Genomic DNA, 17,177 nt, shown 5'->3' on the forward strand with positions numbered 1-17,177 from the left:
AAAATGTTACACAAGAGGAAGTTACAGCAGGGTTGTCCGTAATAAGATCAAAGCAGTTGTTTTATCTGTGTTTCATTCCATAAGCTCATTATAAATTTAAAACAATAGTTCTATATGTCCATAGTCTTTCTTATCATGGTGCACAACTGTGGCCTTGTCCTGCGATCTGACCTAGAATGCATGTCTTTTCTCTTGATCAAAAATCTGTCCCAAGCTTATTTTTTACTAGTGTAATTTATGTCTCATAACTTATGAAAGCTTATTGAGCTCCTTTTTATGTAGCCTTTACTTAGTATTCTGTGAGGAGGGGACACATTCTATTCTTGATTCTAAGTTTATTGTATCATTTTGGCAAAACAACTTAATCTCCTTAAACATTCTATCAATCATTCTAATTTTCCAAAATTATATGAATCAAATCAGGAATTCTGTAAAATCAATAATTCTTCTAAACAGCATTGATTCATAGAAGTCCATCTTTATATTGAGCTACAGGAAATTTGCTCAATAGGCTGTTGTGGACTAATACCCAGGAATCAATCATAATGGGCTATAGACAGAAAGGGTCTTTCTTTCCCCAGTCACACCATGTCAGAAGAGTGAGAAATACAGCAATGGAAAGCACAGAAAAGCAAGCATATCAATAGCAACAAGCAGTCCTAGGACGAAGTTCCTGGGTTCCATGCCTCTTAAGAGTATAACCATCTCAGCCATGCAAATCTGGAGCCCTTATCCAGGAAGCTCACTTGTTTGCCACAGCCTTTCCTGAACCACTCCCATGACACACACACGCACACACACATACACACACAACACATACACACACACATACATACACACACATACACACACACACACATACATACACACACATACACCCATACACACACACACACACACGCACACATGCACACACGCACACACACACCTGCACATGTGTACACACACATACATGTCCCTTATATACACACACAGAGGTACACACACCATGCCCCTTACACAAACACAATCATTACACACATACACATGCACACACACACACACACGTACCTGCACATGCATACACACACATACATGTCCCTTATATACACACACACAGGTACACACACACACACGCATGCCCCTTACACAAACACAATCATTACACACACACACGCAGACACACACACACACAAAGACAAATACATACTATCAGTAAATAAAACTTTTAAAACTGAAAACAAAAACAATAATAGGTTTTATAATGAAAAGATATTTACTTGACTTTGATCAGTTCTCTTAATTATACTTGTTTTTGTTATGATCAAATTGTGATTTAAGTGACATGCTTGCTCTTTTCTATACTATGAGTCCCTGTTTTTTGCTCTCTCTTTCTTAGCCTGACTCACTATCCTTTCTCTCCCTAGGACAATTGTGATATATTTAAAGTTGTTCATTTAAAAATGGCATTAGAATATGAAAATTCAAAAAAAAAAGAACTTTGTACTCATTCATTTCATATCAATAGAAATTACCAGTTAAATTTTTAAAGAAGATAATTCATTTAAGAAAGAAAATTATGTATTACATGATTTTCAAAAATGAAAGAAATCCAATACTGTAAGACTGGCGCATACTTGTAAATATTCAGATACTTTGGAATATCCCACAGGTGATGCAGTACATGTTTCCTATAGAACACGTATTAGTGTCAAGCATTTTAGGTTCATGGGTCACATGGTCTTTGCTGTATCTGTGAACACATGTTAGTGAAACTGAACACATGACAATGTGCATCTACATCTCCCTGCTACTAAAATAGTATTTATAAAAGTAAAAATTTAGTTCATAGGCAGAGGTATAGACATCAGGACAAATTGATACATCAACTCTAATTGTCAAAATATCACTAGCCAAAAGACTAAGGATGTAGCCTGATGGTGCAATACTTAACAAGCATTCAGGAGGCCCTAGGTTCAGTTTCCAGAACCCCAACCCAAACAGGAAAAACACCAAAAATTCTATTAGCCAATCTCCTACATTTTAAGGTAAATTAATACAGAGTCACCTCAATGTGTTTAATGATTTGATTTCTTTATTGTTGATATGCTATCAAAATACTTGTTAATGTTAAAGGGTGAGTAACTTGAATCATAATCAAATTCAGAAAAACCTTAATATTTCTTCTTTAAAGTGGTCAAATTTACAAAGTGAGAAGAAAAGTTGTCCTAACAGTGTCTAGGCACCAGGTTCCTCCTTCTATGTTGTATTTGCCCACTCAGTAAAAAGACGCTTATGGTAGAAATGTGTTGAGCATCTGAGTGCATTCCGTTAAGTCATTTTCTTTGTTCAAGGAGGAAATCTGCCACCCACAGACAACCCTTATCCTACTGGTTCTTATCCAGGTCAGGATGAAATTCAGCCTTCATCCTCTTATCCTGATGGCCTATTGTCCAGGTTAGAATGGAATCCAGCCTTTAACCTCTTATCGGGCTGGTTCTTGTCCAGATCAGGATGAAACTCAGCCTCCAGCCTCTTATCCTGCTGGTTCTCTTCCAGGTCAGGATGGAATCCAGTCTCTGCCTCTGCTGCAGCCTTGCTGCTCACACCATATTATCTCAACGAGGCTTAGCAAAGCAAGAGCGGAGCTTGACCCTCAGAGATGAGCTGCTGCTCCTGTTCCCGTATCTATGCTGGCTCCTGCCTGCTGAGCACTTTTATTTACGATTCTCCTTCATCTATTTTTTCAAATGGGTTTATGAGTAGCATTATTTTTAAGTGATCTGTCATTACAGACAAAGGCGACTGTACTCGGTATGTACCCTGTTTTAAGGGACAGACCATCCAGAAAGTGGAAGGCTGAAGACAAGGTGGCACGTCCTCCTCCCTCATTTCCTGTGGTAGTCAATGGCTCTCAGGCTTCAGCATGCGTCTGAATTCCCTGGAGCGCATCCCTGGAGCGCGTACTAAAACTGATTGTTGGGCCTCACTCCAGGCTTTCTGATTCAATAGGTTTGAGATGAGGCTGGGAATTTGCATTTTTGGATCCAGTCCTAAGTGATGCCGATACTGCTAGTCTGAATGAAACACTTTGAAAAACACTTGTTTAGATTCTCATCCCTGAAGGCAAATTACAGTAACCAGAGGAGGCATTCACATGCCAAGGCCTGGATCCATCATGGATCAATTGGAAGGGAATAGTTGGGGTTGAAACTGGAGATGAGTACTTTCCAAACATATGACCAGTGGTTGTAATATAGAGGCAAGGCTGAGGAAACACACAGAAAAAATAGTGGTCTAAGAAAGTTGACATGAGCTTAGGGATTGGTGGGAGATTATTTTTCTTAACAAATTCTTATATTATTTAAACTGGGGACAATTTTTATGTAGTTATTTCATGACATAAATGAATAGTATAGTATAGTATAGGACCAGTAAGATTATATTTTTCCCCGAGGGGGAAACGTGCTTGTGACCAAGGCTGATTACTCAGTGTGAGTGATAGAACCCACAATGGTGGAAGGAGAGAGCAGATTCCTACAAGCTCTACTATGAGCTCCACACATGTACCTAAAAAAAAAAAAAAAAAAAAAAAAGAATAGTGTAATGACAACACCACAAATGGTTCCACTATTTGAAGGTAATTTAAATTTATTTGATTCTACTAGTTGTTTAACTAGTTGTTTAACGTGCTTACATGAACGTAAGATGTTCCTTGGAAACTGTCCTTTGATGACTTGTGACAGTGTCACTCTGTAACCCATTCTGTGATCAAACTCATGGCTACCCTGCCTCCAGAGTCTTAGATTGTAGGCATAGCCCTCTCTGTCTAAGATATCGACATATCTTAAGATGGGACTAAGATATCTTATGCCTAAGATAAATATCTGAAATATGTATGTTGTGTGTATAAGATACATATGTTGTCTTTCAGCTCTGTGGATGTTTTTATTAGCATTGCGTAGGAAGCAAAAGCATCTAGATACTAAGGTCCTAAACCTTTTGTTCCCACTCCCTCTCCGCAGCGAACGGTGCAGATACACTTTGTATGGACACACAGACTCTGTGAACAGCATTGAGTTTTTCCCTTTCTCCAACATTCTTCTCACCGCTTCTGCAGACAAGACCCTGTCTGTGTGGGATGCACGAACAGTAAGCAAATCACCTATCTTCTCCCATGGTTAACTGGTGTATGCATTGGTAACCTCTCTTTCAGTAATGGGCACAACTTTGAAAGGATTTAAAGGAAAGCAGGATTGAAGTAAGTTCCATCAGTGTGTTTCATGTACAATACGATGTAATTTGTGTGTGAGTGGTGTGTGTGTGTAAGACAGACAGAGAGAGAGAGAAAGAGAGAGAGAGAGAGAGAGAGAGAGAGAGAGAGAGAGAGAGAAGAGAAAGAGTCTGTGTGTATCTGTCTGAGTCTTGTGTATCTGTGCGTTTGAATATGAGTGAGTGAGTCTGTATATCTTTGTGTGAGTCTGTGTGTGTCTGTGTTTCTGAGTATATTGTGATATTGTGATATTAAGTGTGTGTGAATCTCTCTGAGTACGTGAGTCTATGTCTCTGTGTGTGTATGTCTGTGACTTTGTGTGTGGGAGTCTGTGTGTATGTATGAGTCTGTGTGTCTGTGTGTCTGAATATGTATGTGTGTGTGTATGTATGAGTCTAGGTATGTGTGAGTCTGTGTGTATGTGTGTGTGTGAGTCTGTGTATGTGTAGGTGTGTGAGTCTATGTGTACATATGTGAGTCTGTGTGTCCCTGCGTGTATGAGTATGTGTGTGTATGTGTATGTATATGTGTATGTGTATGAATGTGTCTATGTATGTGTGAGTTTGTGTGTATGTGTATGTGTGTGAGTCTATGTGTGTGGGTGTGTGTTCACATGCAAATGTCTGTGGTGCTGGGGCACTATGCTATGGCACAAGCATGGAGGAGGAGACAGTTGTTCACTCCTTGTGCACTGTGGGTTCAGGATGAAACTCAGGTCCTTATTCAGCCTACCCACTGACCCCTTCACTGCTCCAGAGAGAGAAAGAACCTGCAAGAAAGGAAAAAGGATAACATATACTTTTTTAAAATACAGATTTACAAAATCTGAAGAATAGTAGGTTGTGCTTTTACATTCCTTTTAGCAATATCTGATGAGAATTATGAAGAAATCCAATTGATTGCAAGAGAAAATGTTCTGAGTTCCCAGCTCCACAGTAGATAAGGAAGAAACTTTTATTATTCAAATTAGAAAATTCAAATTATGAAATAAAATGAAATGTTAAGGAAATGATTGTCATCAAATTTTGCATATAAAAATGACAACTCTAATTGCACAATGCCTTCACCAAGATCACGCTAGTTGTAGTGACTTCATTTCCAATTTTTTAATATATTTAAGAAATAAAACCTAGCAACCCCCTCCTATAAATTACTCTCACTTAAAGCTAAGATTACATAGATTATTTTAGAGTGATGTGCCATGTTTTGTCTGTAGAATCAAATGATTCATGAAATACTTAGTATATTTTATTTCTTTCCTCCCTGTGGTAGGAAGACTTGTGTGATGAATAGACAAAGGTCAGAATGTTTGATTTGTAACATTAACTTCGTCCCTAGTATTACTCTTCCTTATAATACTCAGATATGTGAGTTAATTGATAAATGATACATTATCTGGGCATACAGAAGGTCTGGACCTAGAGGAAGATGAATGACATCTTTCTCTTCTTGGAGAAGTAGTAACCATTCACTTGTGTCACCTCAGTGTGATCCACTACTCTTGAGGCACCTCTTAAATATTTTTGATGAAATAGGAAAATGCCCAGTGGATTATATTCCCATAAATTAGTTTTAAACTCCCTTTCCGCCAGCCAAACATATACTAGTCTTAAATCATTAATTCACCATAGCAGCTTATTATTACAGATAATGAATGTGGAGACCTCCTAGTCAGTCTCCCAGTCAACTAGACAGGACCTGCTCTGAGTTCTGTGGGGGATGAGGAATATGATATAAATCTCTATAATTACAAGATAGAGATCGTAAAAGAGCAAGAAATTTGGAAACTCACAAAATTGCTGTTTTACAGAGCTGCATTTTTGTCAGTTATAAAACAATAAAAACTATTTTATTAAAATTGAAAACTAAGATTGTTTTCCTGTCAGAAAATGATAGATTATATAATAAACTTAATGAATGATTATAATGCCTTCCTGAAAAATCAGCATGAAAAATCCCCACCGGTGAGTAGTTTAAAGGACTGTTTAAAACAAATGCAGTGAGATTACTCAGTCATTCCCTAGCCCAGTGAGAATATTAAGGCTCCTGATATTTTTAAGGCAAGGGATGTGTCTACTGGACAGTACTGTGTGAAGGACAGAGGCAAGATGCAGTCCTGAGCTGAGCCAGAGCAGAGCTGGCAATGGTCATGGTTGACATTTCCTCACTCAGTAAGCTCACCAGGACCTGGATGACACATGGTGGCCTTGACTGTGGCACTTGTCCAGAGGCTACCTGGTCCTACCTTAGCTTTAGCCAGAAGATCCAGAAATCCCCCACTCTGAGTGCCTGCCTATAAAGTAGAGAAACCAAGCATTATCAAAGTTCAGCCTCACTCTCCAGGAGTGCTGCGATCCACAGACAAGAGCGGTGTACTCTTAGAGGAGCTTCTCAATCTATAGAGCTTAGAATGCAGTGGTGTAGGACACATGGGCTATCTAACCGGCTCTGGCACAAGTGGTGTGTGGCTTCCCAGGGAATGCCTGGTAGAGCTGGAGATGGGTATAAAGCAATACGTAGGGAAAATATCTGTGTGATCCACTGGAGATGGGGCAGGAGGAGAGTCGGGGCCATACGGGCAGTCTGCTACAGAACTGGGGGTGACAGGCAATATGAACTAGGGGTGAATACCCATAGTTAGCCTACCTGCTTTCCTGGCCAAATTGGTCTGCAAATTTCTGGGGAATGCCTGCTGGTGTTGAGGGGTGCTTTCCTAGTTTGACTGTTCTAGGGGGGGGATCCAAGGGTCCTATTTGTTTATTTTCAATTTAGTAATATTTAACTGGAGGTCTAGTTCCAAGCAAAATCGCTGGTCTTTAGAAGGTCACAGATAGAATCTTTTTTTTTTTTTATTAGGTATTTTCCTCATTTACAGTTCCAATGCTATCCCAAAAGTCCCCCATACCCACCCCCCCCACTCTCCTACCCACCCACTCCCCCTTTTTGGCACTGGCGTTCCCCTGTACTGAAGTAGATAAAGTTTGCAAATCCAATGGGCCTCTCTTTCCAGTGATGGCCGACTAGGCCATCTTTTGATACATATGCAGCTAGAGACAAGAGCTCCGGGGTACTGGTTATCCTCACCAAATATGCAGACTTTTAAGAAGCAGTATACATGTGAATTAATATGAGGTATACTAATTATCATATATTCTATAATTGTTAATTTGGGTTTTTGTAACCTTTACTGAGTATTTTATACCTGCAATCACTGTACATCTGTACTGTACTTAGGAGCATCTGACTAATGGGTGCCATTTATTGCTCTACTCTGGGACTAAGGACACAGGCTTATCAAGATACGTTGCCCAAAATCAGCCAATAGAGCCAGGGCAGTAAGAATTCTGCCTCAGAAATCTTTGGCTTGTGTCTTGTATGCCTCTGGTTATGATCCAACCCTTCCACATGCTACTAGAAAAGTTCTCAAATGTTTTTCTTCAGGCTATCTTAGGCTTTTAATAATGGACTGATCTTTTCTATATGTAAACACACACACACACACAGAGAGAGAGAGAGAGAGAGAGAGAGAGAGAGAGAGAGAGAGAGAGAGAGAGAGAGAGAGAGAGAAAATGTGTGTACCTACTAAGCAAAATATTTTTATAAACATTTTTCAAGACATTTATCAAGATATAAGTCAGTGTCATAAAATACAGAAATACAAATATTTTTAAACAAGCTAAGGAATTCTGTGTCTGCAGAATATAAGAATCTGCAACAATTATAAGAACTTGTACCAATTACTGCCCTTACATAGATCTGGCAAAAGAAACACTGACAAACGTGTTATCTGGTGTTCTGTCGCACTTTCCTTTGAAAATGGTATCTTTTTTGTTCCCTATAATGTCACCTTCCTTTGAAGGGATAGTTAGATGTATAATTATTTTTAAAACTTATTTTCTGATTGCACACTGTTAACACATGCTTGCCATCACACTAAAGGTCAGCAAATCATGAATATACATATTTGGCAGCAGCCGTGGGGTGCGTGTGTATAAAAGTCCTAGTCATCATTACAATGTTTAAAAAAGTATTTTGTTAGAAAAAATGTATGTGAGAAATTCTGTGGGAGCAGAAAACATCTTCTTGGCAGCCTGTGACTCACTAGGAAGATTGTGAAGATTCTAGTTATCAAAGTTCAAGTTAGCATAAAATGAGTCAAATTAAAAATACCTCTATTTCTTTAACTGCTATGATCATTTCAGGATCTTAAAGACACCCCTGCAGTTGTTCTCATAGAACAACTCTTGTCTACCTGGCTTTGGGGAGCTTCCTATTTTGCACTCTAACAAAACTCACGACTCTGACTCTCAATAACTGCCAGCCTCCTCAGTCCTTAAACACTCCAAGTCGTTACTACATAGAATTAGCCACAGTATATGCGACAATCAATCTTTTGAAAGTCCTCGGTCATTGCAGCCACATAATTTTATCTCCCTCTTCTCATTGGTGAATTTGCCTCTGTTCTTAAAAGGCATGCTTCATCCTCCCACAAAAAGTCCTAAGGCCTCAAAGGAGAAGTATTTGGAGAGGCAACCAAGGAAAGTTTGTATACCTTACAACTTTGCTAATTATTTCTTTGTAATGTATTTAATGTTGAATTTGATAAATGAGCCATTATTTTCCCCACCAAATGATAAATTCCACCAAATTGTTAACACATTAGACAGTGGCTAATAATTGCTTTGATAATGTGGCAGATACAGATACAGCTAAAAAGTCAAATGTACTTAATTGTTTAGCTATTAATCCCTGACTGAATCCGATTTTACGTGTTTTATATACCACAGCACACCAGTAGCACATAGCCATTAGGCCTGGATCCAAACCCACAATCTATTGCTTATTAATAGGAAGACTTTGAACAAAATGCATAAATATATTGACCTCAGTTTCTACAATTATAGAATATGTACAGCAGTATGCATGCCATATAACAATGTGATAGATATTCACTTAACAGTGAGTACATACCACGCATGTCCTTTTGTGTCTGGGTTACCTCTCTCAGGATGGTATCTTCTAGTTATATCAATTTGCCTGCAAATTTCATGATTTTTTTTATTTAATAGCTGAGTAGTACTCCATGGTGTAAATGAGCCATATTTTCTTTATCCATTCTTCAGTTGATGGGCATCTGAGATGTTTTTAACTTGGCTATTATGAATGAAACTGCTATGACCATTGATGAGCAAGTGTCTTTGTGGGATGGTGGGCCATTACTTGGACCCAGGAGTACTACAGCTGGGTCTTGAAGTAGAAGTCTTCCCAATCTTTTGAGAAACTGTCAAATTGATTTCCAGAGGGGTTGTTTACATTCCCACCAGCATGGAAGGTGTGTTCCCTTGCTCCCCATCCTCACCAGCATCCTCACCAACATGTATTGTCGCTTGAGGTTATGATTTTAGCCAATCTAGTGGATATTACATAATAAATCACCCAAGGATTTACAAAAATAACTGATATTCATTGAATATTTCTGAAGCTTTGGAACTGTTGTCCTGTACTATATCTGTTTTTTTTTTTTTTTTTTTTTTTAGTGTAAAACTCTAGAGTTTTTTTTTCCCCATGTACTTTAAAAATGATTGTCATAGTGTGTGTCAAGTGGTGAAAGAGGGAAGAAGGGATAGGAAAAGTCATAGGGAAAACGAGAAGGGAAATAGTGGTTACTATGGTGAGTCTTTCAAAGTCAGGACTTCATATCATACTCTTCATGTATAGTCTACTCCTCTTGCTTTCCTATCTATCCTCATCCAGGCTGATGCAACACCATTGAACACATACTATGATGAGCTAAATACTAAATAAGAATGAATGACTTCCTACTGTCTCATAAAATGTATCCACGTGTAAGCTATAACAAGAGTTGCTAATGAAACTCTTTTTATATTAATGATATTTATGAAAAGATTTTGTGTGGAAAGTTTATATATACAAATAAATGCAATAATTTATTAGAAATAAATAATATTTCAAAGCCCTATGGTCATTAAATTGATTTAATGTATATACAGTGATTTACTGTGGTTAAAATACTTTTATTTGGCCGGGCATTGTGGCACATGCCTTTAATCCCAGCACTTGGGAGGCAGAGGCAGGCAGATTTCTGAGTTCGAGGCCAGCCTCGTCTACAGAGTGAGTTCCAGGACAGCCAGGGCTACACAGAGAAACCCTGTCTCAAAAAACAAAAACAAACAAACAAAAAAACAAAGCAACAACAACAACAAAAACCTTTTATTTGCACTTTTTAAGATACAGTAGGCTGTTTTAATAAAATGCTTTGCCAACATATACCAGGTGTTTTCAGTAGGGATATTATGAAAGAAGATAACATAAATAAAATCATCTATATAGGCCAAGGCCACAGACTTCTTGCAATACTTGCCTGATGATGAAAACTTCTCAATTTATATAAACAGTCTATTTCAGCGATAAAGAGCAACTGAGTGTGTATATAATTGCTGTAAGAAAATTTTTGTGTAGAAGTATATGAACTTTACAGACTGCTTAATCCATGTTAATTTTATATATTTAAAAGATAAATTTCTAATAACTTTTTCATTGCTCCTTTTAACTCAGAATTAAATGTGATCTATACAATCTAGCTTTTGTTCTCCTAGACACTTTAGACAATTTAATTCTTATAAGGAACACTGAAGTTTTCAGAATAATTTAACATATTACTTAAGAAAAGAACAACCAGGCAAATACCTTTTGAAAGGTTTTCTACTATTCATCATCCTTTCATAATTATAACCTCGCCCCTTGAGAATCAAAATAGATTTCCTCGTGCAGCTGCATTGTAACGTTTCCATTTCATAGCCACAGAAGGTAAAGAAAACGTGAATATCTGACATCTGAGGCAGATGCTTCTTTCATTGGCCTGATGATGATGTGAAGATGCTGAGAAACCCTGCCCCTGACTTCATAACCTTATATACTTTGCCATTCATTACCCAGATTCAGTGAAATTACATGGGCAAGAGTTGTTGGAATTAGGGGCTGGAGAGATGGCTCACCGATTAAGAGCACTGACTATTTTTCCAGAAGTCATAAGGCCAATTCTCAGCAGCACATGGTGGCTTATAACCATTTGTAATGGGGTTGGTAGAGTTAAACCAAAGCAGAGATTACAGTTTTACTTCTGGGAGAAGTTTTAACCTATATGATTGAATGACTATTAAGACAGACGTAGTAATATGCAGATTATCTTAATCATAGAATGTGTTTTGACACACAAGGATAACCTTCTATCATCCCCCAGTCTTTTATGGTATGTCTGTAAAACAATGTAGATTTGAAAGTCAGGTAGAAAGAAATTGAATACAGGTTCTGTAACTTCCTGGTTGTGTTTGGTACACTATGATATTTAGCATCTCTGAAGTTCAAGATTCTCTTTTTTTTATTACATATTTTCCTCAATTACATTTCCAATGCTATCCCAAAAGTTCCCCATACTCTCCCCCCCCACACACTTCCCTATCCACCCATTCCCATTTTTTTGGCCCTGGCGTTCCCCTGTACTGGGGCATATAAATTTTACGTGTCCAATGGGCCTCTCTTTCCAATGATGGCCGACTAGGCCATCTTTTGATACATATGCAGCTAGAGTCAAGATTCTCTTTTTAAATGAGAATAAAATAGAAATAAGTTATAGCCCTGAATACATACATACATACATATAAAACATATTGTCATTTATTTGTCTCTTTATTGTTCTCTGAGAATTGTGTCATGGTCTCCTGGTTTCTAGTTCTGCCTCCTTAGAGGACAGGTTGAATGGAGCTCAATGACATTGGATGGTTTTATAACAAATCGTTTAGCCAAATGTTTGGTCTGTTGCTGTCCCATTGAGGAACTCAGTGACTGTAACTCACTGCAGTAATTTGTAATTCCACAGCTGTATAATGTTGATTTGACCTACCTTCCTGCCTGTAGCTTCGTAATTTCAGTTCAACCTGTAGAAATCCCTTATGAATAATCTTGTCACTGTTATTTATTCTTTTTGCACATTTGGACTATTAAAACTTCAGTGATGACAGGTTGGCTATACCTTATGTAGTTTTAACTTTGAATTCATTAAAGCACCATGTGCTAATTATACATTTTACATATCATTGATGAAACTGGAAATTAAATGTAGTATTTTTGACAAGGGGTTCTAGCATCCTACTGTAACTTTGATCAGTGTAAAATAAGACTTTATCACTTGTTATATAAGTCTATAGCAATCTGATTGGATGGGTATGACTTGAGTTTGTTTTCCCTGAACCATTTCTTTGGAAAAGTCAGTGTTAATCTGAATCTAGTTCTGCAATGGCTCACACTAAATTTACCATATTATAAATTATATATACACACAGAGTTTTAAATTTAATAAAATACAGAAAATATTTAAATAGAAAATCAATATCTTTGATCTCAGTTAATAAGATGTTTAAAATTATAAAAATTAATAACATAAAAAGATTGACATATAAAAATATTTGTATATTGTAAAAGAATACAGTGATAGTATGCAAGCAAATATTCACACAGACAGACAGACACACACACACACAAATGATATTGCAGATTCTTTAACTGAGAGAGGCAGGCCCATGATATAGCTTCATTATTAAATAATATGTAGATAAAGTAAATTCCAAAGGAAGAACTTGATTTTATTTTTTTAGTGGTTTTTGAAAAATTATTCTATTGTTACTATATTGTTAGATGGAAGCAGTTGATAAAACTTTAAAAGAAGATTGATAAAGAAGACAACCTAATAGGTATTTATAATATTATTATTAAATAGAACATTGAAGACTGACTCTACCACCCTTTGTAAGAAACCCAATGCAGAGGCATGCTAAAGATCCAAGTGCACAATGTGTAATAAATCTCCTTATCTAAAAGGCTAAACTTCCCTCAGACTTCACACATTTGCTTTGTTATTTTCTCATTATTCTTCTGTTCTTTATTTTATTTAGTCTTCTCTTTTATCCACCTCTGGCACTGTGGTCATGTGCAGTCATGATGGTGAGGTGTGTAAGCAGGGCTTTTGGTGTTCTAAACCATGCTGAGATGCGAATTATGCTCCGAGCCCCACTTCCTGGCCTTCACAAACATTCATTCTTGTCATTGTTTTCTCTCAGTTTCTCTACTTTGGATGTTTCTTCCTTATCCCCAAATCCCTCTGTGTCTATTTCTCATCTGTTTTTGAACTTTGGATATCTGTTTCCAGTGTCACCTAAGTTGAAGACGCTTGGTGCCACTTTGTCAATGAATTTTTGCTTTAATTTTTGAAAGTTTCTTTATCACACAAATAAAATTGTACTCAACATATAAGGGGGATGCTGAAGGATACAGAAAAGCTCCAACGGAACCTTAAATAAATGTAGTTACCTTTCAGTATTATAAGCTTTCAGATATTAATATATTTCCATTATACTTGCTCTATTCAAAATAACATATGACATTCTATGCCTAGTATTACATATGCTACTTTACTTAATTCTCTTGAGTATTTTATATACTAGTTTATGGACATTCTCACCCTCAACTTTTATGCAGTCACTGATAGGTTATAAAAAATTTAGTAGATATACCAGATTTTGATACTGGCCAGATTTGACCTTCTGTACTCAGACTGTAGGGTAAGTGCCTTTCCCTTTCCTGTCAACTCACTTCTTCTAGAAAGATTCTAAGAGGGCCTAATCTGTGTTTTCAGGAAGCTTTTAAGTCACAAAATTTTAACAAACCTGGTCAAGTCCAGTTGTCAGTAACCCATGAGTGCACTTGCTCTTCAGTACTCTACGCCCTTAAATTTCAGCAAATAGTGAGGTTCAATGAATTTGTCAGAATTTATCATATAATTACGTAATTCTTAGAATCATAATATTTTCTGTTCATTAGACACAAGCTTGGTATTGATCCTACCATTGAAATTGATGTCCTTAATCTGTAATTGACATTTAAATTATTTCTCAAAGAAGTTTGCAATGAAAGTGAATTCTTTGCTTATAAATTCAAGTTGGATTATTGTGCTGAATTTCAGCTAATTTGTTCTCGGTCTTGAAAATTGTGTTTTATAATTTTTTATAATTATAACACTAATGAAATGTCTGATTAAATTGCTTTAGGTAAATAATTTTAATGTATTTTTATTTTTTTTCCATGTTTCCTTATATGTTCCTTGTAGCTCACTGAGAGTAATGGGCTCTGTTGTCTGTTGGATGGTATGAGGTTGGATATCCAGCTGCTCTCTCCAAACTGTTGTACTATGGTTCTAAGATTTTTAATAAAACTTTAAAGTACTTTTTTAAAATTTAGGCCTTCCATAGTTTTAGGAAACTGGTAAGTCTGTGAGTTTAGAATGCACATAGCAGGAGGAGACTGTTGTGTATCTTCCACAGGGCAGGCATTTTTTGCTCTCATTCCATCCAGATCAACCTTGCTGACCCTCACTCAAGTTTTCCAACTGTGTACCTTCACTGATGGCAGGAGCATGCTTCCTGAAGCAAAGCTGCAATCTGGGATTTACCAAAACTTGAATAGGATTGACCAATCAGGAAATTCGGGAGCTAGGTTGCCCATTAATGGTTTTCATTGGGCTTGCATGTTTTATTCTCTGTATGCTATTTTTTAAAAGCTGACAATATTATCATTTCAGAATATACACACACACACACACACATTATATATATATATATATATATATATATATATATATATATATATATATACACACACACATACACACATATACTTTAGAAGGAATCCTTTATATTTATGATATCCTAGGATTTTAACATAATTTACAATACATAATCGTTTAAGTATTTACTAGGTCTATTGAACAATTTTACTCTTTTGCTGGTCATAGGAAAATTCTAAAGTTTACACTGAGGATATTATAGAAAGCATGCTTCACAAGTGTTCCTGTGAGGGAAGTGGTGCTGAACTATTTATCTAGTGTCTTCTCCTTACTCTCAGGAGCACTAACTTCTTTCATCTTAAATTTGAACCACTAAACTTTACTAACTTAAGGGACCCAGGCAGAGATGCCAAGGGATGCAGAAGAAAAGCCTTGATAAGGGATGTGGCCCTGGGAGCTGTTCAGCACAGTGCTGGTCCAGTATAAACAATGAAAACTGGCAGGACGGATCTCACTAGAAAGACAGAAATTATTGGAAGAAATCTTTACAATTTTTGCATTGATTTCAGGCATGTGTCAAATTCCTAACTATGCCATCAAAAAGTAGTAGTCCTTTATATAATACATAAGATTGTACAAATTGAAATTGTTCTTTTCACAAGGACACTCCATGGTGCCAAAGTAAAAAGGAAGATAAAGCTGTTTATCCATTCATTTATTGATGGGCACCTGGGCTTTCATAGCTCAACTATCATGAATAAACTGTGCTGAATAAATGAGTGTACACACACACTACACAGACACACATAGAGACACACACAGACACATGCACACACACACAGAGACACATACACAGACATACATAGACACACAGTATACATATTGTGTATGCCTTTTTCATCACAGCGACATACACGTTTTGGAATTGCCTAATTATGCATATGCACACAACTGTTAAAAATGAGATACTACCATTTGTGACAACATAGATGAACTGAAATCAGTAGACATTGTTATATGTGAAATAATCAAGATCAGGGAGACAGGTAATGTGATACTGTATGCTTTCCTTGACCTGAGGTGGTTAATATAGTCCAACTCACAAGAAAGAAATAGAAGGTAAATATGGGCATTGTGTGAAAGAGGTAGGAAATGGCTGCTCAGTAGGTATAAAGCTTCAGTTATAGAGATGAATGAGTCTTAAAGATTTGCTATATAACAGAATGACTGATGGTAAATATATTGTGCATCAAAAAATTGTTAAGGGAATCTCTCTCTCTCGTTAAGTGTCTTAGCACTTAGCAAAGCCAACAAAAATATAAAAAGAAACTCTTGAGAGTGAAGAGTGTGGTTGTTGTGGTAACAGGTACGTATTTATGCTTATGTCCCAAACTATCAAGCTCTATACACAACATATATGCATCTTTATATCAATTGCAGTTTAATAAATCTGTTAAAAGTAAATGCATTCAACTCATGTAATTGCCTCTCCTTTGGCATATTTTACTAGTTTACATTCATAGCTTTCTCACATGAATTCACCATTGCTTTCATCTGATTCCCATCTCCACTGTTCCTTCCATTTTAACTTTTGACTGACTGTACCTGCTCACTTTAGACACTGAGTTAGGAGCTAATTTTTTTACAATTATGATGAAGGAAGGCTTCTTTGAAAAGAATACGTTCCTTTCCAGGCCTAGGTTCAGGGTTGGTTTTTTTTTTGGGGGGGGGGGCGGGGCTTGTTTGGTTGGTTTTGTTTTTGTTCTTGTTTTTGTATTTTGTTTTTGTTTTTTGTACTCTGACATGAGGAACACCCCTACCCTAGAACTTCTGCACCTAGAGTTTCCTTTTCTGGAACACTTTGCCTCATATAAACATGTCTTTGTCTTCCAAACACTCTTTAGGACTTTGTTCAAATTATATCATACATAGAATTAAAATATCCCTCTCTCCAAGCCAATTTTTTTACTATAATTTTTAAGTTTTCCTCCTATGTTTTCTCATCTAAAATAGTTATTTTTCTTATTATAAAAATCTACTCATCCACTTATGTGTTTGCTAGGCCCCGGCATAGTCTCACAAGAGACAGCTATATCTGGGTCCTTTCAGCAAAATCTTGCTAGTGTATGCAATGGTGTCAGTGTTTGGAAGCTGATTATGGGATGGATCCCTGGGTATGGCAGTCTCTAGATGGTCCATCCTTTCATCACAGCTCCAAACTTTGTCTCTGTAACTCCTTCACTGGGTGTTTTGTTCCCAATTCTAAGAAGGGGTACAGTGACCCCCACT

General features: G+C 36.9%; 1 protein-coding gene across 4 annotated transcripts in view; it reads left to right on the forward strand.

Moving 5' to 3' along the window:
- The window catches only part of Spag16 (sperm associated antigen 16), a 945,274-nt gene that overhangs the window by 568,408 nt on the left and 359,689 nt on the right, over window positions 1-17,177 (forward strand). For all 4 annotated transcript variants that reach the window (XM_021171958.3, XM_085838176.1, XM_021171981.3 and 1 more), the window contains one exon: window positions 4,005-4,131. In XM_021171958.3, the coding sequence (XP_021027617.1) occupies window positions 4,005-4,131 (127 nt within the window). The remainder of the gene's footprint in view (window positions 1-4,004; window positions 4,132-17,177) is intronic.

The sequence above is a fragment of the Mus caroli genome, unplaced genomic scaffold (assembly GCF_978045245.1).
Source record: "Mus caroli unplaced genomic scaffold, Mus_caroli_1 scaffold_1, whole genome shotgun sequence".
Classification (NCBI taxonomy): Eukaryota; Metazoa; Chordata; class Mammalia; order Rodentia; family Muridae; genus Mus; species Mus caroli.